General features: G+C 48.8%; 4 protein-coding genes across 6 annotated transcripts; 1 reads left to right on the forward strand and 3 right to left on the reverse strand.

Moving 5' to 3' along the window:
* Window positions 1-464: 464 nt before the first annotated feature.
* On the forward strand, window positions 465-3,925 carry LOC115405457 (inositol monophosphatase 1-like). Of its 2 annotated transcripts, none has more exons than XM_030115040.1 (9): window positions 465-572; window positions 1,510-1,607; window positions 1,869-2,002; window positions 2,110-2,214; window positions 2,336-2,381; window positions 2,679-2,787; window positions 2,858-2,966; window positions 3,034-3,185; window positions 3,750-3,925. In XM_030115040.1, the coding sequence occupies exons 2-9, from the start codon at window positions 1,545-1,547 to the stop codon at window positions 3,869-3,871; spliced, it is 840 nt and encodes a 279-aa protein (XP_029970900.1). In that variant the 5' UTR covers window positions 465-572; window positions 1,510-1,544; the 3' UTR covers window positions 3,872-3,925. The 2 variants fall into 2 exon arrangements, with proteins under 2 accessions (XP_029970900.1, XP_029970901.1); XM_030115041.1 differs by having other exon boundaries at window positions 526-572; window positions 1,513-1,607.
* Window positions 3,863-9,130, reverse strand: LOC115405455 (E3 ubiquitin-protein ligase RNF31). Its single transcript, XM_030115038.1, has 19 exons — window positions 8,994-9,130; window positions 8,703-8,793; window positions 8,347-8,412; window positions 7,904-8,070; window positions 7,605-7,798; window positions 7,393-7,523; window positions 7,158-7,301; window positions 6,848-7,050; window positions 6,531-6,713; window positions 6,242-6,424; window positions 6,069-6,167; window positions 5,905-5,994; window positions 5,719-5,821; window positions 5,502-5,620; window positions 5,195-5,308; window positions 5,055-5,121; window positions 4,877-4,970; window positions 4,636-4,804; window positions 3,863-4,554 (listed from the first exon to the last, which is right to left on the reverse strand). The coding sequence occupies exons 1-19, from the start codon at window positions 9,036-9,038 to the stop codon at window positions 4,426-4,428; spliced, it is 2,391 nt and encodes a 796-aa protein (XP_029970898.1). The 5' UTR covers window positions 9,039-9,130; the 3' UTR covers window positions 3,863-4,425.
* Window positions 9,131-10,095: 965 nt separating this feature from the next.
* Window positions 10,096-12,655, reverse strand: c18h7orf25 (chromosome 18 C7orf25 homolog). Of its 2 annotated transcripts, none has more exons than XM_030115772.1 (2): window positions 12,532-12,655; window positions 10,096-11,493 (listed from the first exon to the last, which is right to left on the reverse strand). In XM_030115772.1, the coding sequence occupies exon 2, from the start codon at window positions 11,475-11,477 to the stop codon at window positions 10,182-10,184; it is 1,296 nt and encodes a 431-aa protein (XP_029971632.1). In that variant the 5' UTR covers window positions 11,478-11,493; window positions 12,532-12,655; the 3' UTR covers window positions 10,096-10,181. The 2 variants fall into 2 exon arrangements, with proteins under 2 accessions (XP_029971632.1, XP_029971633.1); XM_030115773.1 differs by having other exon boundaries at window positions 12,541-12,649.
* A 674-nt stretch (window positions 12,656-13,329) lies between these two features.
* Window positions 13,330-18,009, reverse strand: dnajc1 (DnaJ (Hsp40) homolog, subfamily C, member 1). The gene is made up of 12 exons (XM_030115834.1): window positions 17,755-18,009; window positions 16,959-17,060; window positions 16,839-16,885; window positions 16,599-16,764; window positions 16,416-16,513; window positions 16,208-16,301; window positions 15,898-15,982; window positions 15,651-15,814; window positions 15,450-15,569; window positions 15,243-15,291; window positions 13,937-14,364; window positions 13,330-13,857 (listed from the first exon to the last, which is right to left on the reverse strand). Exons 1-12 carry the CDS (start codon window positions 17,911-17,913, stop codon window positions 13,789-13,791), a joined length of 1,581 nt encoding a protein of 526 aa, XP_029971694.1. The 5' UTR covers window positions 17,914-18,009; the 3' UTR covers window positions 13,330-13,788.
* Between the last annotated feature and the right edge of the window lie 710 nt (window positions 18,010-18,719).

The following is an 18,719-nucleotide window of genomic DNA, read 5'->3' on the forward strand; positions in this document are numbered from 1 at the left end:
ATAGGCCTATTTCTCTCAAATATTGTGCATTTGCCAAAATCAAGGTTGGTGAACATTTATCCTTTGCTGGGATAATCCATCCACCTCACATCATACTGACATATTGAAATAATGTATTTGTTATCATGTAACAGTTGTATTTGACATTACAGAATTGCTAATATCACTATTACAAGATAAAAGGTTGAAGTAGATGAGTTTAAACTGCTCCTTGTTGGGCATGTTAAAAAATGTGGAGAATCTAAATTACTTTGTTGTTTGGTTTCGGTTGTGTTCTTCTTCTTAACCTTTAACTTCATCTTTGGTCAAGCAAAAAGAACTCTGTGTCGTCAAACATTATTCATTTATCTTTTCATCGAGTTTTCTGAACTTTGATGGGTGGATGGATGGAGATCAGGCTGTCCTGAACTGTCCGTGTATGGACACACGGCGCCTGGGTGTCGTGTTGCAGTTCCCTCGGTCACCAGCAGGGGGGCTCAGCGGCGGACTAAACAGAGAGAGGGACGGAAGTGTGTGTGTTTAGTGTGTGTGTGTCCTTTGATCCATCAGCCGGGATCCGCTCAGACTGACAGGTAAGAGAGCCGTGTGTTTCTGTCCCTCTAATCCGAGCCTTTATGCTCCTCTAATCTCTGACTTTACGTGTTTTTTCTCTCATTCTGTTGCGTCTCAGCGGCTGGAAGCTGCGCTCCTCTCAGCTCCTTCCAGTTTACTCAGCAGAAAAACCGTTAAAATCCTCTTTATTCTTCACAACATCCACCTGCACCATTTATCCACGCGTTTTGTCTAATGTTACAACCTCCGCGGCTCACTAATATCAATGAAATGAGCGGAAACCCGGCAGTGATTAGATACTATTTTAATGACAGCGCTCAGCTGCGCCCCCTGGCGGCCACTGCCAACACCAGCTGTTCAATACTGAAGGTTAATGAATGAAGAGCAGCAGAGACTCGACCTGATGGTCAGTCTGATCCATCAGAGTCTGATGCAGATGTACTGTATTTTAATGCCTGCTCTGCCTCATTGTATAATGTATAATATGCTGGATGTCACTTCTCATCGTGCTAAAGCTTCGTGTCTCGCCTCGTGCTGGGTTTGCATGTTCCCCATGTGTTTGTGCTGATGCATGGATGAAGAAAACATCCGATAGTCAGCCAAAAAACAAAATACTTGGCATTGGACAGGGGTCTGGAGCTACATGTGGCGCTGGAGCCTCTCTACAGTAACTCCTGGAAGCTTTCACAGACCAGAGTCATCCTCAAGTGGACTTTTATTTCTTGGCTAAAAAGGGCTTCATAAAAGTGGAAAAAAAAAAAAAAAAAAAAAAAGCTAAAATGTCAAGAAAAACTGTTTAAAAACTAAAATGACTGCATCTTCCCAAAGTAAAAAATGCTTTAAATAGGGGGAAAAACATGAAAAAAAAAATGCTTTAATAAAGCTAAAATATCAAAATTGTCTAAAAATTGCAGAGAAATAATGTTGGAACATGGTTAATGCCGTCTCTCTCTGAAGTAGGTGCACCGCTGCTCCCCTGAGTTTCCCCCGACATGGCAGACCTCTGGCAGAGCGCCATGGACCACGCCGTGGCCATCGCTCGAAAAGCAGGAGAGGTGAGTGACCGTGAGCCAGCGGAGCTCGACTGGCGGATTATTAATCTCCTCACCCTCGGACCGGTTCACTCCGTCTCCTAATTAGGAGCTGTAGGAGTGTGTGCAGGCCAGACGGAGTGTGTGTTCACGGGAAGTGTGTGGAGACGAGCAGTCAGTGTGTCGTCTTTATGGAAGACTGGGGTTATTTTCCAGCTCCATCAGTGTGTCCAACATGAGCGGCTGCTTGGATTTAAAGAGCTTGTTGGGTTCTGTGTTGATCAGACCATTCGAGAGGCTCTGCTGAACGACCGGAAAGTGACGACCAAGAGTTCGTCGGTCGACTTGGTGACGCAGACGGACCAGAAGGTGGAGAAGATGATCATCCAGTCGGTGAAGGAGAGGTTTCCTGCACACAGGTGAGAATCTTTTGGTCCAAATTTGAAACCAACGGACGTGTGGATATTACTGTGGGTTGGGGAAAATTCGGTGGTTAAATTTGAAGGCTTCATTTGGTGTGCCTCAGGTTCATCGGGGAGGAGTCGGTTGCTGCGGGTGAGGCCAGCAACCTGACCACCGCTCCCACCTGGATCATCGACCCCATCGATGGAACCACCAACTTCGTCCACGCGTGAGTTTCTGACCGTCGTTACTACTTCAGGTCTCCTGTCAGTCACCGATCTTCCTGCTTTGACACAGTCTGACTCCCAGCGTCATTTCAGGACTGAATAACACTCAGTGAACTTTAACAGGTTTCCCTTCGTGGCCGTTTCCATCGGATTCGCCGTCAACAGTCAGGTCAGTTCAATGTACGCCTGTGAAGAATGGAAGTTCAGTTCTGCTGAACCAGAGGCTGACCGAGCAGTGTTCTCATTCCCGATCAGTGAGGATTTACATCGTGTGATCTGATCCATGACGTTCTGCAGAGCATCACTATGTTCATATTAACAGCCCAAAATGAAAATCAGGCCTAGATAATGTAAAACCCGATGGTGGCCCCATCATGTTAACGAATCAAAGAAACAAAAAACACTTTTTCAAAGTGGTTTTGAGGTGAGGCAGCAGCACTGGACCCACTGCTCTGGACCTCTTCAGGTGGAGTTCGGGGTGGTGTACAGCTGTCTGGAGGATAAGATGTACACGGCGAGGAGGGGGAAGGGGGCGTTCTGTAACGGCGAGCCGCTGCAGGTGTCCGATCAGACAGGTGAGTGACCTGGAGCAGGCGAGAGCGTGAAGCGTTACGCTGACTGGAACTGACCTGCTGCACTCTGCAGACGTCAAACAGTCCATCATCGCCACCGAGTTTGGATCCAGCAGAGACCCTGAGGTGGTGGAGAACATCTTCAGCAGCCTGAGAAAGATCCTGTGCATCCCGGTCCACGGGTAAGACTGCAGCTGCTGCAGCTGCTGCGTTGCTGGCTCCTCATGTTGACCCTCCGTCTCGCCTCAGCGTGCGAGGAGCCGGCACCGCCGCCGTCAACATGTGCCTGGTGGCCAGCGGCAGCGTGGAGGCCTACTACGAGATCGGGATCCACGTTTGGGACGTTGCTGCCGGGTCGCTGATCGTCACTGAAGCCGGAGGAGTGCTCATGGATGTGGAGGGTAAGAACGCTAAACCATGGCTGCCAAACACAAGGCCCGTGGGCCGAAACCGGGACGCAACAGGCTCCAATCCGGTCAGCCAAGCCACCAAGCAAATTGTAAAAATTTCAAAGACAACCTTGATTGTTTTTTTTTTCCCACGAATTGCAAAAGGAGTAGACACAACTGAAACCGTACATGAGATTTCAGTGACGCTGCCACGAAAGACAGAAAACCATCCTGAGTTTTAAAGCCATGCTGTCAGCATGAATTTGTGAAAACATAGATAACATAAGAGATTTTTTTATTTACATTTCACTGTATTTGGCACCAAAAGGTTTCATTAACATCGGCTTTGTGGGTAGATTGAAGTAAGTTTCAAGAACAGATGATTATTTTTTGTGAGTATATTGACATTTTTATCACATATTCTCAAAGAAAACCTTTTAAAGTTGAAATTTAAAAGATTATTTTGGCACTATTTTTCCTGCCTGGGCCATTCTAGATGATTCATGCTGTGGCCCATAAACTGAAGTGTGTTTGACACCCTTGATGCTGTTTATCTTTTGGATGTTTCTTCTGCAGGAGGAGAGTTTGACCTGATGTCCCGGAGAGTCGTTGCTGCCAACAACAAGACAATCGCTGAGAGGATCGTGAAAGAGATCGCAGCCTTCCAACCAGAGAGAGACGACCATTCACCACAGTGACACTCCAGCTCATGCTAACTTTTCATAGTTTGTTATAAATAAAGTTTATCAAAAAACAAATACTGTTGAGGGTTTGTTTGAGACTGCAGAGGTTAAGCAGAGAATCTCAAAGTGTGGAAGATAACCACAAGTAAAACAGCAAAGAAGATAAAGCCTTATAAGATTAGTAATTTATTTGGTCAACCTATCCAAATAGTTAAAGTGCAGAGGAGTTAAAGTTGAGGAGTGCGGCTTGACGAAGAAGAGACGCGGCTCGTCCTCCACCGCTGCATGCACATGCTACCTGCTGCTAACACTGACAGAGAACTGCATCCTGGAATACTGACGAGAGGCTCGTTAGCATCGTTACGTGCTTTTCCTACATTCAGCGAGCGAGCGCCAGCTCTGAGCTGCTCACTCGGTCTTTGGTCCGTGTTCATTATTACCGTGAAGCTCGTACTGATCAGAGACGCCACGACTTGTAACAGATAAGAAATGTTGACCCGATTAAAAAAGGAAAAAGAGTTAGTGCTTGCTGTGGTACGCAATCACAAAATACTGCAGTTGGGGCGGAGTCATTCGGTGAGAAGCAGGTGGGGGGGCGGGGCTCCGGTAGACAAGGTGGAAGTGAGCGGGCGGAGCTCGTCGCCGAGTTTGAACGGAGAGCGATGATGCTTCCTGAGGGGAACGCTGTTGGTCAGCGTCTGCGGGCAGAGACAGAATCCTGCGCTGTGATTGGCTGAAGGAGGGACATCTACCCATCTACGCGTGAAGACGCTACTGACCAGGCGGAGGCGGTGTGTGTACAGCGGCTCCGGCTCGTCGGCTCTCCTGCTCGGCACGGCGACCTGCCAACGCTGCAGCTCCGCCGAGATCTCGGCCGGACCGAAGAGGACCGCCGGGTCGGCACGGCAACGGTTGATCAGGTCCACCAGGCGCTCCTTGTAGTGCAGCCTGACCAAAACAGACTGCGGTAAGGCAACAGCGCAGTAAGCAAGTTACACAGATCTGTGGCAGTGATCTTACTGGCAGTATCCGCGGCATTCGGGTGGCGCAGGTCGACCGCAGGGCTCCTCTCGTTTACTGCCGTCGTCTCTCAGCTCCAGAACCACACACACTCCTGGAACACGAACACACCGCCAACGGTCAACCAGAGGAGGAGCAGAAACTCCAGTCAAGTGGTTCAAACAGGAAGAGGACTCACCTGCCAGACTGGCGTCAGGGGAGCCGACATTGGCGGGTTCCAACCACGTAGGGGAAACTCTGAAATACTGAGGAACAGGGGAGGAGCTCGTTAGTCCTGTTCACCGGTTTGACTTCACGCCGCCCGGCTGAGCGTCTCACCTGTAGCAGCATCTGCAGTCGGCTCACGCTCCAGTCCCGCAGGTGGTACAGGCAGTCTCTGGGGTGGTGGGCGTGAAGGCCTTTGTTGGCGCAGTCAGCCGAGAAGCCACAGGTCTGCAGGTGGGAAAAAACAGGCGTCAAAGTGTTTGGAACTGTGTGTTTAAACCAACGGCATGCTGGCAGCGCTCGCCACAGAATGCAACACACTAATCTTATTCTATTTACATCCAACGGTTGTTGTTAAAGGTGCAGTAGCTTTTTATTCAGGTGAAAACAAAGCTCTGCAACCACAGACTGATGAACTCACAGATCCCAGAGTGAAGCGCTGGCTGCAGCCGCCGCAGAACTGATGCTGACACTGACTGCAGGTGAAGTGAAGACAGCCTCCTCTGGACAGGCTGAACACCAGGTGGCAGTTTGGACACTCTGAGGGACGGAAAGTTAACAACACAGAGAATCTAGTTCCTGTTCCTGAAGTCTGTCTGAGAGCTGGTTTTCAGTGCGTGTGTGTGTGTGCGTTTTACCAATGCCGTTGGAGAGCACAGGGCTGCTGTGGTGGTCCAGCTGGTTTTGCTGCAGCCAGACTCGGAACTGCTCACAAGAGAGTCCCTGATGCTGAGGGGACCACTGTGGAACACACAAGTACTGATCAGGTCCTGGTCTGAGGTCACCTCTATGTGTTTGTGTGTGTGTGTGTGTGTGTGTCTTACACGTGATCTGCACTTGGAGCAGGTGCTCTTTTTACAGCAAGGACAATCCATCCTCAACGTGTCGGATTCGTGGAGCATCCCGAAAGAACACTGAAACGCATGGTAAAGTGGAATTAGTGGTGTTGGAGCCTTGTCTCAGGGGTTCTGGTCTCGATGAGTCTTACATGTGCACACCAGCAGAAGTTGGGCATCTCCTGCAGGGCTCGGTCTCTCAGCTTCCTCTGGAAGAGTTCGTGGATGTGCGAAGGCAGGAAGTGACGGATCTGAATCCAAAAACAGAATTAAAGATTGGAGCCGGCACGGAGTCGAGAAGGCAGAGGTTCAGGTCGCTTCTCACTTGCGTATCCAACAGGTTGAAGTAGTCCATGGACTCCTCCAGCCCGCCCTGACCTCTGACCTCTGGCTGCCCACACTGAGGACACACCAGCTGCTCGACGCTCCGCTCCTTAATGGCTGCTGAGAAAAACGTTGTGAAGCAGGTCTGACATAGGAAGCAGGAGCAGTGAGTCATTGTGATGATCTGCATGCAAAGCAGAAGAAGAAAGAAAGAAAGAACGGAACATTGAGGCAGAGAAGAAGAGACGGGAGCTGGTTTCTGATTGGTCGGCTGGGCGGCGACGTCTCACCTTGCTGAAAGACACCTGGTCCTGACAGATGGGACAGATGTGAGTCAAAAACCTGAGGGCTGATGGGTAATCTCTGTTGAGCTGGACTGCCTCCATGACGTCTGCAGGGCTGAAGCTCCGCCCCTCCATGGTCATGAGAGACAGGAAGACCGATGCCTGGGCTGGAAGGAGCCGCGACGCCATCTGAGGGACAGGTGTGACGACAAAAACAGGCGAGTCTGAGGAAAACAGACGTCTGGAGCAGCGGAGTCAAACGCCATGTCTAGGATGACTCATTTAATTCTCGCTAAGACTACAGAGTCCATCATCCTCCTCACCTGAAGGAGAGCAGCACGACGTTCCTGATGTTTGTCAGGATGGAGGTCTGGACGGTGTCTCTGTGCTGCACCAGCACTCGCTGGGCGTTTGTCTGCGTGTGACTGGATGTTGCGTACCGGTGATCCACCCCGGTGGTCCCTGCTGGACTCACCGCTCAGCCTCAGAGTCCCAATCATGACACTGAGAGGGTCTGGCGAGGAGGCTTCAGCAATGTTGCAGAAAATCATCGCCCATCAACATAAAATCCTTATTCTTGAACAGATTCTCTGCATGTATGAAGCTACAGTCAGTCTGCTGGTCCTGTCTCACCTGAAGGAGATGTCGAGGTCAGAAAGGGGTTGTAATGATTTCTGGGAGGAGGAGGAGGAGGAGCAGCACTGAAGTCAATTCCCAGGAGATCCTCTGTATATGACTTCCCCACCCGCACTCCCCTGCTCTGCTCCCATTGGCCAGCTGCAAAAATACAGGAGGGGCTTCGTCCGGTCACCTCAGGAGGAAGTTAAAACACCAGCATGACAGCACTAACTCCCAGCAGGAAGTTTACCTTTGTGTCCGGACATGTGGGAGGGGGTGGGAGAGAGACCACGGCTCTGTGGGGAGGAGGTGGTGATGGAGGTGGTGACGGGGGAGGTGATGGAGGTGGTAGAGGACGAGGAGAGGGAGTCGCGGTGCACGCTGCAGGAGGACAGAGCAGAAGGACGTGAAGTCTCTCTGAAGGCTGGAAGCGATCGGGGACCGGAGATGAGAGGAGCTCACCTTCCGCCTGCAGGGGGAGGAGCTTGTCTGACTGGCGTCGACACCGGAGTACCCGAACGGACCCGAACCTGTCCAGGGGACATCTGCATGTCTGCGGGGGGAGGAGTTTGAAGGGGACGCTGAGAATAAAGGGGTGTGTCCCTTTGGAAGGCCTGCCTCATCTCTGACACAAGCTTGGACAGGTTGGACACACCCTAGAATGAAATGAGAAACAGCTGACGGCGCCACCACTCATCGTCTGTTTGTTTATGAAACATTTTCACGTCACACTGCAGTTACAAGCAGAAATTCAGGCTTACGTGAGTCCAGTTGCTGAGTCCATCCAGGCGGATGTTGCCTACAGCGTCCACACAGGGACAGGCGGGGTTGATCACCATGGAGACAGATGGGCAAACGTAACAGCGAGGACGAGACACCGGGTGTGTCTCATGAAGCCAGATGCACACTGGGATATTATATTGACTTCCTGTAGACATGCACAGTGAGGATGATTCAAGTCTTGTTGTGGTTAGATTCCCCCATCTCACCCATGACAAAGTGTCTTTGAGCAAGACACTGAACTCAAAACTGCTCCCTGTAGATGGGCTGAGCGCCTTGGTGTGTGGATGTGGTTAAGAAATAGAAAGAGCTTTGGGGAGGGGGGTCACTCAAGCAGGCAGCACAATAACAAACTGACTGAGACAGACCTGAACGAGAGGGACAACCAAACAGTTAAATGAGACAAAGTGTTTGACAGTCTGACCTTCATAAGGAACCTGGACCGTCCCGGCGAGGTAGACCAACCTTTTCTTCTCCTTGTTTGGGAAACCTGTCAGAAGCAGAGTAGCTTTAGCCAGCTGTCAACCGACCAGTATCGCCGATGACAGTCTGAGTCATCTTTGACCTTCATAGCAGGGAGAATACTTTAGTTTCATGGTACAAACAGGAAAAGCCCCATTTGACTGACCTAATGCAGAAGAGTTCTTGTATGAAAATGGGTGACACAGTAGAGATAAAAACAGAGGCAATAGCGGCAGGAGAGGCATAAAATAAACTGGGCATTAAACACTCTGAAGCTTTCTGCTTCTACTCTTGAAAGTCTGCTTAGAGTGTACTCACAGTAAAAATCGACGTGAAGACGAAGATCAGGGAAGAGAGATCGAACCTTGTCGAGGTCGGACTGAGTTTCTAATGGATAACTGTAGTGACACTGGGCAGGGGGAGGTGGGGGGGCGTAATGACAGAGGACACAGGGACACTTTATCAAGAAGGAAACCTGTTGTTTTTAGCAAGGCGCTAACACCTTGACAACAACCACAACAAACTTCCTGTTAGCATCTATAACTTGTTTACGCAACAACAAAAGTTTGATTTTAATACACAGACAGGGGTTTAAAGTTGTGTCCTCACCTCATTTAAGGTCCGGAGCTCCGCCTCGGCTCCCACCGTCGGCATTTTCTCTTAAAGTGTTTAAACTCGGCTGTCCCGGGACGACATGCTAACATGCTAGCAGGCTAACAGGCTCCGTTTGGAGGCATTCATTTAAACCCGGCACTCCCACTTCCGGTTCCAATCTTTTCACAATTAGAGCCAAAGTGTTAATCCATAATCCGAGTTTATAACTAGCCAATTAATCCGAAATAGAATGTTCTGTAAATTAACCTGCTCTTTATTTTCAGCTCTACTTTAACCTGCACGGCTGAACTGGGGCAACATTTCAATGTAAATGCTCCTCTGACTGTTTATGCTGCCATGGCATGTGGTTAGCTGCACAAGATGAGTCAATTTGTTTGTTTGTGAGGCTCTTTCTGTGTTACACTATGTTGAACTGAGTGACATCTCATTCTTAAATCAGAGGATTTAATGTCAGTCCACTCTTTGTGGCAATAACAGCTTCAACTCTTCAAGAAAGGCTTTCCACAAGGTTTAAGAGTGTGTTGATGAGAGTTTTGACGTCTTCCAGGTCAGACATTATCCTCACATGAAACGTTAAAGATGACTGGAAATGACCTTTGATGAAGCACATTTTCAGTTACTATAAAATTGCATTTAAACTTACCTCTGAGTGACAAAACTGTCTATGCACTATAACAAACTAGATTAATTTTAACTCAAGGCAAGTCTCAACAGGGGAATGCACACAATTATTTCTTTAAACAAGTATATAATACTGCCTGCTGCCAGGAAAAATGTGACCGCACTTAGACATAGCCTGCAGTTGAAATTAGAGTCACCAAAGCCGACCAGCAGAGACTTCTTTGTGCTGCTTACGACAGTAATATTAGATGTAATAAAAGTTGGTGGTATGCCCAGCTTCATCGGTTCAGTGCTGTATCATAAAATGAAACCATAAACCAGCCTAAAGCAAACACGTCACAGTCTAGTTGCAAGATTCAACCATGATGAGGTTGAAATGGATTTGTAGCTGTCCTGTGTAGGAAAGCTATCGTGAAATGTTATATTTTCTTTTAGACCAGATGACTTCCTGTGACAAAAAAAAAAAAGATGAGCAGAAGTGCCTGTAATGCTTTATTGATCTTTCATTCCAGATCACGAACAAAAAGAGCAGCTGATCAGCAAACATTTACAACGCAGCTTTCAGCTCCCATCAGCCCCTAAACATTTAGTCTCTGTGCCGGTGGGCGTGGCCCTCCACTCCTTACCCTCCGTCAGTGCTCGTGGCTGGTGTATGAATACGCTGTACCGGACACCCTGATTGGCCGCCGCCCTGACGAACCGGCTGTTGGCCGTCATGGTGACGGCCCTGAGCGAGTCTCCCGTGCCGAAGATCATGAGTGAGCGGCGGTTGATCTTGGCGCTGTGCGTGAGGTGCAGCGTGCGCTCCGACGGCTGGTCGTCCACCAGGTGGAGACGCGCCAGCAGCTTCTCGGCACGTTCCTTCTCGCCCGGCCCCCCCAGCGTGTCCAGGATCAGCTGAAAGTCGGTGACGGCGGCGCGGCAGGCGAACAGCTCCTTCCCCGCCATGAAGGCGTCGAGCTCGGGCAGCACCTGCTGGCGGCGCTCCTGAGCCGCCTGCTCGGTCAGCACGTGCTCCCTGAAGGTGAAGTGGCAGCGGCCGTGACTCAGCGACGACACGTACGTGATGAGCGTGGTGATGTCCAGGTTGACCCGCCGACACTCCTCCACCTGCACCTGCGCTGGGAAGGCCAAGCTGGCAACAACGGTGCTGCGATCCACCCGGGTGGCCTCCGCCACCTCCGACTCGTCGTCTTCCTCTTCTTCATCGTCATCGTCACCCAGTTCTTCCTCATCCTCATCCTCCTCATCGTCCTCATCATCATCCTCCGTTACCACAGCATTGACAGCCACGATGTCTCCGCGAACAGAGACGCCCATGTCCCGGAGCCGGTCCGCCATGGGGCTGGAGACGCCGTTGTAGAAGGCGAAGACGACGTGGGGGTGTCGGTAGTGGACGGGCTGCTGGCGGCTGGCCTGCAGGAAGTCCTCCGCCTGACTGATGATGCTCTTGTCTCCGTACTGGCCGCGGCCCTGCCAGATGTTATGCAGAGCCTCTGCCTTCCTGCCCACCGCCTTCACCCAGGTGTGGCCCCCGTTAGCCACCACGTCCACCACCAGCGTCTGCCGCTGCCCGGCGGCGTCCTGGTAGGTGAAGACGCGCAGCAGTGCCACCACGTCTTCCAGACTCTGCGCCGACTCCACGATGGCGGTCAGGTGGGTGAGGTTGGTGCTGTGCAGGTGCGACTCTTTGACCTGCAGCTCTCCGGTCTTGACCCGCTGGAGGAAGCGCAGCTCAGCACGGAGCTTCCCACAGAGCTTCTGGTGACCCTCCACACCTGGACACAGCTGCTCCGCCCGCTGCAGCAGCTCCTGGGCGGAGCTGATCCTCTGCTGCAGCATCACCTGCAGGGACATGTCTTCTGCATCACACCTGAGGACAAAGACACAGAAGAGTCTTTTGAAAACGCAACAGATTTAAAGCCAATGGCGCTCCCTGCTGTTCCTTCAAAGTCCTGTTTTTATTCAGCAAACAGCAAACCCAGATCACAGATTATCCTGTTTTGCTTTACAGGGACTATTCCAGCTCAGTACAAAGGTTTTCATTTACACTGTTAGTGGTTTTCTGGTGCACAATCACAAGATGCGTGCTCCCTGTTAATTTGATCTAGATTCAATTCTCTGTTTTCCCCCCATGTTTTCTCATCTGAAGTTTTCTTTCTTTCTTCCTGCTGTGTTGGCTCGTGTTCACAGCAGCATAACTGATATCTCATCTCAGGTCTCCATTGTGCTCTGTCCACTACTTTTAAGAATATGTTTTTTTTAAATCAAGGTTTATTTTCAAATATTTCGCTGGCCAGGTGGTTTGGCAGATTAGATTCTCTTATGAATTGGTTTGGCCCACAGACCTTGTGTTTGAAACCCCTGATATAGAATCTACAGACTCAACAGATTTAACAACTGATCTGACCTGATCACCTTTGTGAAATATGCCCGTTTTGGGGCTCAATCTCAGTTTGATGTGTTTCTTCTTGCTGAGTCACTGCAACCCTGGTCACATGTGGAACCTGTATATTGAGGCGCTTTTCCTCCAGTGTCTGGCTGTCCTTGGTCAGATCTGATCTTAGATATAATGCTGGCATGAAGCATAACGGAACTGAATCATGGCGATGAGGCGCAGCCCACGTGAACACTCACCTGCTGACTCACAACCTAACATTAAATAATCCATTTTCTTCTATTGTCAGGTTCTCTGACTAACGACAACCCTCCTGACTGATGTCGCAGGGCTTCCAATGAAGCCATGCCAGATTTGATATGCGATATGAAATCATTAACGCCGGTTTAAGACCCCCACATTAGCTCAGATGCTAACGTGGCGTTAGCCTGCTGGTCAGAGACAGCCTCCGTAATGATTAGTTCGTGCGTAATGTCGGGTGATGACAGAACATTTCGTCGGTAAGAAACAGACCTTACTCACGGCAGCGGTGATGGTTGTGTCGCTGTAGCAGCTGAACCTGAAGTTAAAGATAAATGACAGATTTTTCTGTTTCTCCGCTCAGCTGGCAACTGGGGAACGCTTCCGGGAGGTGACGTCACGCTGACGCAAGGAGAGCGTAACGAGCGTAAGAGCAGAAGAAACGTCACAGTGCGGAGGACTGATTTACATATATATATTTGTTTTATGATTTGAAGATGAAAATAAAAACTCGAATTAACAAGGCCTATTAATTTTACTTTTAATTATATGTTTTTTTGAGGGGGGTGATGTTCCCCCTGGCCTTTAATCTCTCAAAGAGAACAACTTTTTTACACTGTTTACAATGATGTTTTTGTGTGTGGTTGAAAGCAAAAAGAATCAGTGATTATCCTGGTAAATACTTCTTGGACCTGCTCCTCAAGTTCCACTCCCCTGCCTGTTTCAGACTGATTTGGGCCTCAAACAACTGGTTCTGGTGAAAGAGTCGTCATGGAGCGTTGCAGAAGTATAAAGAGCTATTTATCTAGCTGGGGTGTATTGGTGTAAGGAGAGAAGTGGTAAGTGAGGAGCAGAAATGAGACAGCAATTTGTCAAAAGTGACAATTAACACACAACTTCATAAGAGAAGTTACTTACACATTACAATCAAAAGTAGTGACCCTACAGGAAGGTTTTTTCCCCAACATTTGTCTTAATAAGAGGTAACAGAAAATAAGCAATGTTTCTCAAATGTTCTTGGTTATTCTTCAAAACAATGGAAAATAAGGAAAGGCAGAAACAGCAGGAGATAATAAATACTGTTTATTGATCATTGAACACGTTGATTGGCAGCATGCTGAACGGAGCTAAGGCACATGAAACTGAGAGGTCAGAGGTCACGTGACATGCTTCCTTTGACACATCATGTCAGAAACGACAGCCATGTGATGAAATGAGGTTTCTGTTTACGCTGCGGCGACGCAAAACAAAGGTGGATGGGTTTTCTGAATCTCTCAAGCCATTACAGTCGGTTGATGGAAGTAAACGCGAGACTCTGCACGTTGGTGTCGTGTAAAGTCCCGATTCGTCATTTTGTCACACGGCTGTCCACAGTCTGTAAAAGACACCTGAGCAGGTGAGACGCTCCGTAGGACACATAAAAACATACGCTGCGATTCAGTCCAATTAGGATCCAGCAGAATGTGACAGTTCACCTGACCTTTAACCTGTCAGGAGGTGTGATGTCACAGCAGCGAGGGGGCGGAGTCATCAGCTTTTAGCCTGTTTCTTCTTTTGGATCAGCTCGGCCAACATCTTATAGCGGATCATGCACTCCTCCTGCAGATGACACACATGACCGATGAGTTATTGATCTGTTCCCAGCCCACCCTGAACAGGAGGCAGTCAGGTTCCTCACCTTGCTCTTTCCGGGCACGACCTTGGCGATTCGGTCCCAGCGTTCTGCGGTTCCTCGAGGAAACTGCTGCAGAGCCAGTTCCAGCAGCTTCTGCTGGTTCTGAGTCCAGATGGCGGAGTCTGCCTTCTCTTTGCTCTCCTGACGTTCCGACTCCTCTTCCTCGTCCACCGCGTTGGGGTCGAAGTCTTTTTGCCGACGACCTCTGACCTTCGCCTCCCCATCATCCGCTGCTGCTGCTGCTGCTGCTGCTACTGCTGTTGCTGCTGCTGTTGCTGCTGAACTTTTCTTGTTCCTCCTGCGGACTGCTGAGGCTGCTTCTTCCTCCTTGCTGTCGTCCTCAGCCACTCGCTGAGTCATCAGGCTGTCGTCTACAGTAGCAGACTTAGCGGGGAGAGGCGGGGCCTTGAGCTCCGATAGCTTCACCAGACCTGAAATTCAAACGGAGAGGCTTTGATGATGATGATGATGAATAAGAGCAGCTAACCACATCTCAGCTGAAATTCATTCTAATAACTCAGAATTTCAATACACCTGGGTTCATACAGTAAAATCTGAATATAAAAGCAGACGTTGCTTAACCTTAGATTTTTTATAGCAGGCCTTCTGAGCTGGATTCCAAGGTATTCAATTCAGAGTTCAGCTGATTTTAGGTAAGCTAAATTCATCAGCTTAAAACACCAGAAATTATGTGGATTTGGGTTCTGATTTACTCTTTCACTTGAAAGTCAATAAGACATACTTTACAGCAGAAACTCAGAAAAAAATGATCCTGAAAGTAGAAATCTTAGCAAGAAGCAGTGTCTGTTCTCAGTTGAATCTCAGTAAAGACGGATCATGTTCTGATAATTAAAAGTGAGTAATAGCTCACAGTAGAAAAACTTTAGACACACTATCAAAATGAAGAAGCACATTAAATTCACCAACACCCTCTTTAGGAATTATAATAGATAAAAATGGATTAACTGGAAATGTAAAACCTTGACAGACATTGAAGAACAGAGTAACAGCCCAGCAGAACTTATGTAGGTTGAAAATACTACAGCAGATTCACGAGATCAATTTAGACAAATCTTAGTAAATTGATACAAATTGTTTGGTAAATCCTAAGATTGGTTTGAAAAATGTCATAGAACCTTAGTAGACTGTGAAGAACATAATAACAGAACAATAGAACCAACATATAATAAAGACAACAGTTCAAGAAATCCAAAGTAGACTGTAAAGAATAGTAGAGCAGAGCAGTAGAACCCGAGGAGAAGAATGAGAACTGCTTCTCAGTGGATGGAGAGCAGACTGGAGAATGTACCTGTGGTGTGGCTCACATTGTCTTTCATCTGTTTGACTTTAGTGGTGACCTGTTGGAGGAAACAGGGAGACATGAGGGGACCGTCGAGGAGAACCGAACAAGACATTTCCATGTTTCACTTCAGTAGAGACGCTGTTATCCCGATCCAATTAAACACCCCCCTCCCCCCACGAGCCACCTGACCAGGTGGCACCAGGTCAGACTCACATCAGTAACTGATCGGCCCAGTTCGTGGGCAATTTTCTCCCATCGGCCCGGAGTGCCTCCTGGGAATTTAACCATCAACCTGCTGAGGAGGCTGAGGTCGTCCTCCGTCCAGTCTGTGGCCTGAGGACACAAAGGCAGTGGGTGGATGCTTCTAGAGGCTAATCAGCGACAGGCTGAGCAGGCAGAGCTTGAAGAGGAGACCTTCTTCTTGGCGGCTTTGCGTTCCTGCAGCCAGTCGTCCATTTGGTCCTCGATGTCCTCGATGCTCGCGGTCGTGTCATAGCTCTGGTAGGTCTGGTTGTCTGAGGAGGACTCGTAAACGGGGAACTCCACCTTTGGCTTTTTGACTTTGGGCCTCTTCTCCTCTGCAAGAACAGAACAGGAAGCGTTCATTTCAAGTCAACTATGATCGATCGATTTAGTGGCAAATTTAGAGAAAAGTGTTTACTTGTGGCAGCTTCCTGTTCCGCTTCAGCTTCTTCCCTCTCCTGCTGCTTCATCTGCTGGTAATCCTCATAGTACTGCTTCATCTCCTGCAAGACAGAGATCAGGACTGAGACGAAGATCAGAAAAACATGGCTCGGATGAGGACTGGGAGGCCAGAGAAGAAGCAAAGAATGGATTCAGGGCTACAGATGGAGTAGGTCCAGTTTTCAGAACAGGACCATACAAGAACAGACCAGGACCACGACTGGGTCAGGAACTGTTTTCAGAACCAGAATTGACACAGTCATCAGACTGGATCGTTATTTTTCTACCTGGATGGTCTGAGGCAGGTTTTTGGCGGACAGGTAAATCCAGATGCTGAGCTTCAGAGGGAGGATGTCCTGCCAGTGTGGGCGGTCCTGAACTCTAAAGCAACAAACACAAGACTGTGGGTTTGACCGCCCATCTTGCCCTGTTCACATGCTGAAGTGTCACTGAGCAAGACACTGAAACCCAAATAGATGCAAATGACAGTCTTACCTGTCCGTCCGGTCCTGGCCAATACACCTGAGCTCCTCTGCAGGTTTGGAGCTCATTTTCTTCTTCTTCTCTTTCTTTTTCTTACTCAGCAGCTCATCCTGGAAAGAGGAAGGATCTGCTCATCAGTTCAAATGATCCACACCGTGGTGTTTCAATGTGCCCTCTTCCCATTGGCTGCCTCACCAGCTGTTTCTCCAGGTAGATGGACCAAATGACGGCGTAGTGTCCAACAGTGAGGATGAGGAAGAGCAGGAGGCCCAGCTCCGTGTTGCTCAGCTTCCTCACCCGCCTGTAGTAGAAGACTGGCTGCCGCCAATCCGGCAGTCCGTTCACCAAGATGTCATCATACCTGTGAAGACACCACACACACACCTCACAGCACTCCGAAAGGCTGAGAGGCGGCGGTAAACTGGAGACACTCACTTGCGCCGTCTCTCATCGTCCTTCAGCACCTCATAAATGGCCACCAGCTGTAAAAAAGCAAACAGTCATTTGACACCTGCTACGTTTTGATAGTTTGCTTGATATGTTCCGTTTTCCCACCTGTCTGAACTGCGTTTCAGCATTTTCGTCTTTGTTCTTGTCAGGATGCAGTAAAAGAGAAAGACGGCGGTACGCTTTCTTTATCTCCACTGCTGATGCATCCTGCAGACACAGAGTCAGTCAGAAACACGCTCATGAGAGACTCTTCACCCAGTACAACCTTTCCTCTGCTTTCATTTCAAGGGTAAAATCCTTATAAAGACAGTGTGGAGGATATACCTAGGAAATATTTGATTAAAGCTCACTTAAAGAAACAAATTTGTTTAAAGTGTCATAAATATTCATTAAAACATGTGCTTGACAGGCAGATGTTTGACAATCAGAAAGCCACATGTTGGACATACATGAAGGCAGATGTTGGAAAAACAGAAAGTCAGATGTTTGACAACCAGCCGGATGTTGGGCAGACAGATAAACGGATGTATAACAGAAATAAAACTCAGTTTTGAACGTACAGATGTGGTTTTTAACACAGGTCAAACAGCTGTTAGCATGTCGGGAGCTCTCTTCACTTCCTGCGAGAGCTAAAGCGAACCAGAAGCAGCTTGACTGGCAGTGTGCTTGATTTTTTTTTTTTTTTTTATAAGAACTTTCATTGCAAAATAACGCCGTTGTGCGACGTGTTTACGTGGCACTGAGGTATTAGCATCCGCTAGCGGCACTAGCTCGTGTTCTGAGGTTGCCATGGAGACAGCTCGCTGTGAGACGAACCTGCTCCAAAGTTCCCCACGACAGCTACAGGTCTGAGGTTACCATGGAGACAGGTTACCATGGAGCCTACGGCCGTAAGACTAACCTGCTCCACGTTGAGGAACTGATAGAAATTCTGCGGGATCTCCTCCACCAGGTCCAGCAGCTCCAGATCTGCGTCCCAGGCGGTCAGAGGAGGGACGGCGGAGACCAGCAGCGCCAGGCAGAGCAGCCAGGAGCCGCGCGGGGCCGCAACGTCCCACATCACCGACAAACTGCTCCTGCACGCCGGGGAAAACCGGAGAAAAGAGGCTGGACACCGTGAGGACTCCCAGCAGCTTCGGCCACTCTCGAACAGCTCAGGAGACACTGACCCGGAAGTCTCTGTCACTGCCGGAGCAGCGGCGCTGTCAGGATAAAGTCCAGCTCTATGGCTCCTAGAGAGAAACATCGCCCCTACAGGATGAATGTGGGACTGCAGGCCAGAGTACAGTCAAAATAAAAAGAAACGTGTTTAACAAAATACATACAAAGTGCTAAATGTGCTCAGTGTTCTGGGACCGCTGGGGGGAGATTGTAATTAGCAAGTTGGAGACCACCTCACGAATATTTTCTCGTTCTTTTTCTTTTATCCCCCGTATCAGCAGATTCCAACGCCACTTGTATTTCTCCAGCTCCAGGACTCTCTCTCGTGGCTCAATGTTGATTTTAACAACAGCAGCTACATCTTTCTCCAGAACTTTCAATTGCGATTTGCTGAATTTCAGGATCAGAGTGACAGTTCGGGGGTCCTGTGCCCTTGTGACCTGCTGTTGGGCAAAAATGTGCACGTTGCTAAGTTTACATATACTTTTATATACAAAGTGCTATACTAATCCCTAAAGAAAATTATTTCACAGTTTGACTCACCATACAGAATAGAACATGACAAATAAAACAGTGTTATGCTATGAAATACTCTGATTTCACTCCATGTTTCTTTGAGATAATGACTTTACAGATTGGTGCTGAAGGATCTGAAGGATCCACTTTGTGTCTGTGTTTAATTTTGACTCATTATTTCTTTACGGA

Source organism: Salarias fasciatus, chromosome 18, assembly GCF_902148845.1.
Source record: "Salarias fasciatus chromosome 18, fSalaFa1.1, whole genome shotgun sequence".
In the NCBI taxonomy this organism is placed as follows: Eukaryota; Metazoa; Chordata; class Actinopteri; order Blenniiformes; family Blenniidae; genus Salarias; species Salarias fasciatus.

Coding starts and splice junctions, on each gene's coding strand:
- dnajc1 (XM_030115834.1), bottom strand. CDS start 17,913: ATGTGGGACGTTGCGGCCCCGCGCGGCTCCTGGCTGCTCTGCCTGGCG. Junction 16,886..16,958: donor CTGAAACGCAGTTCAGACAG/GTGGGAAAACGG, acceptor GCTTTTTTACAG/CTGGTGGCCATTTATGAGGT. Junction 16,765..16,838: donor GACGATGAGAGACGGCGCAA/GTGAGTGTCTCC, acceptor GTGTCTTCACAG/GTATGATGACATCTTGGTGA.
- LOC115405455 (XM_030115038.1), bottom strand. CDS start 9,038: ATGCCGACGGTGGGAGCCGAGGCGGAGCTCCGGACCTTAAATGAG. Junction 6,168..6,241: donor TCAACCTGTTGGATACGCAA/GTGAGAAGCGAC, acceptor TTTTGGATTCAG/ATCCGTCACTTCCTGCCTTC. Junction 4,971..5,054: donor CCCTGACGCCAGTCTGGCAG/GTGAGTCCTCTT, acceptor TTCGTGTTCCAG/GAGTGTGTGTGGTTCTGGAG.
- c18h7orf25 (XM_030115772.1), bottom strand. CDS start 11,477: ATGTCCCTGCAGGTGATGCTGCAGCAGAGGATCAGCTCCGCCCAGGAG.
- LOC115405457 (XM_030115040.1), top strand. CDS start 1,545: ATGGCAGACCTCTGGCAGAGCGCCATGGACCACGCCGTGGCCATCGCT. Junction 2,215..2,335: donor ACCACCAACTTCGTCCACGC/GTGAGTTTCTGA, acceptor GAACTTTAACAG/GTTTCCCTTCGTGGCCGTTT. Junction 3,186..3,749: donor AGTGCTCATGGATGTGGAGG/GTAAGAACGCTA, acceptor TTTCTTCTGCAG/GAGGAGAGTTTGACCTGATG.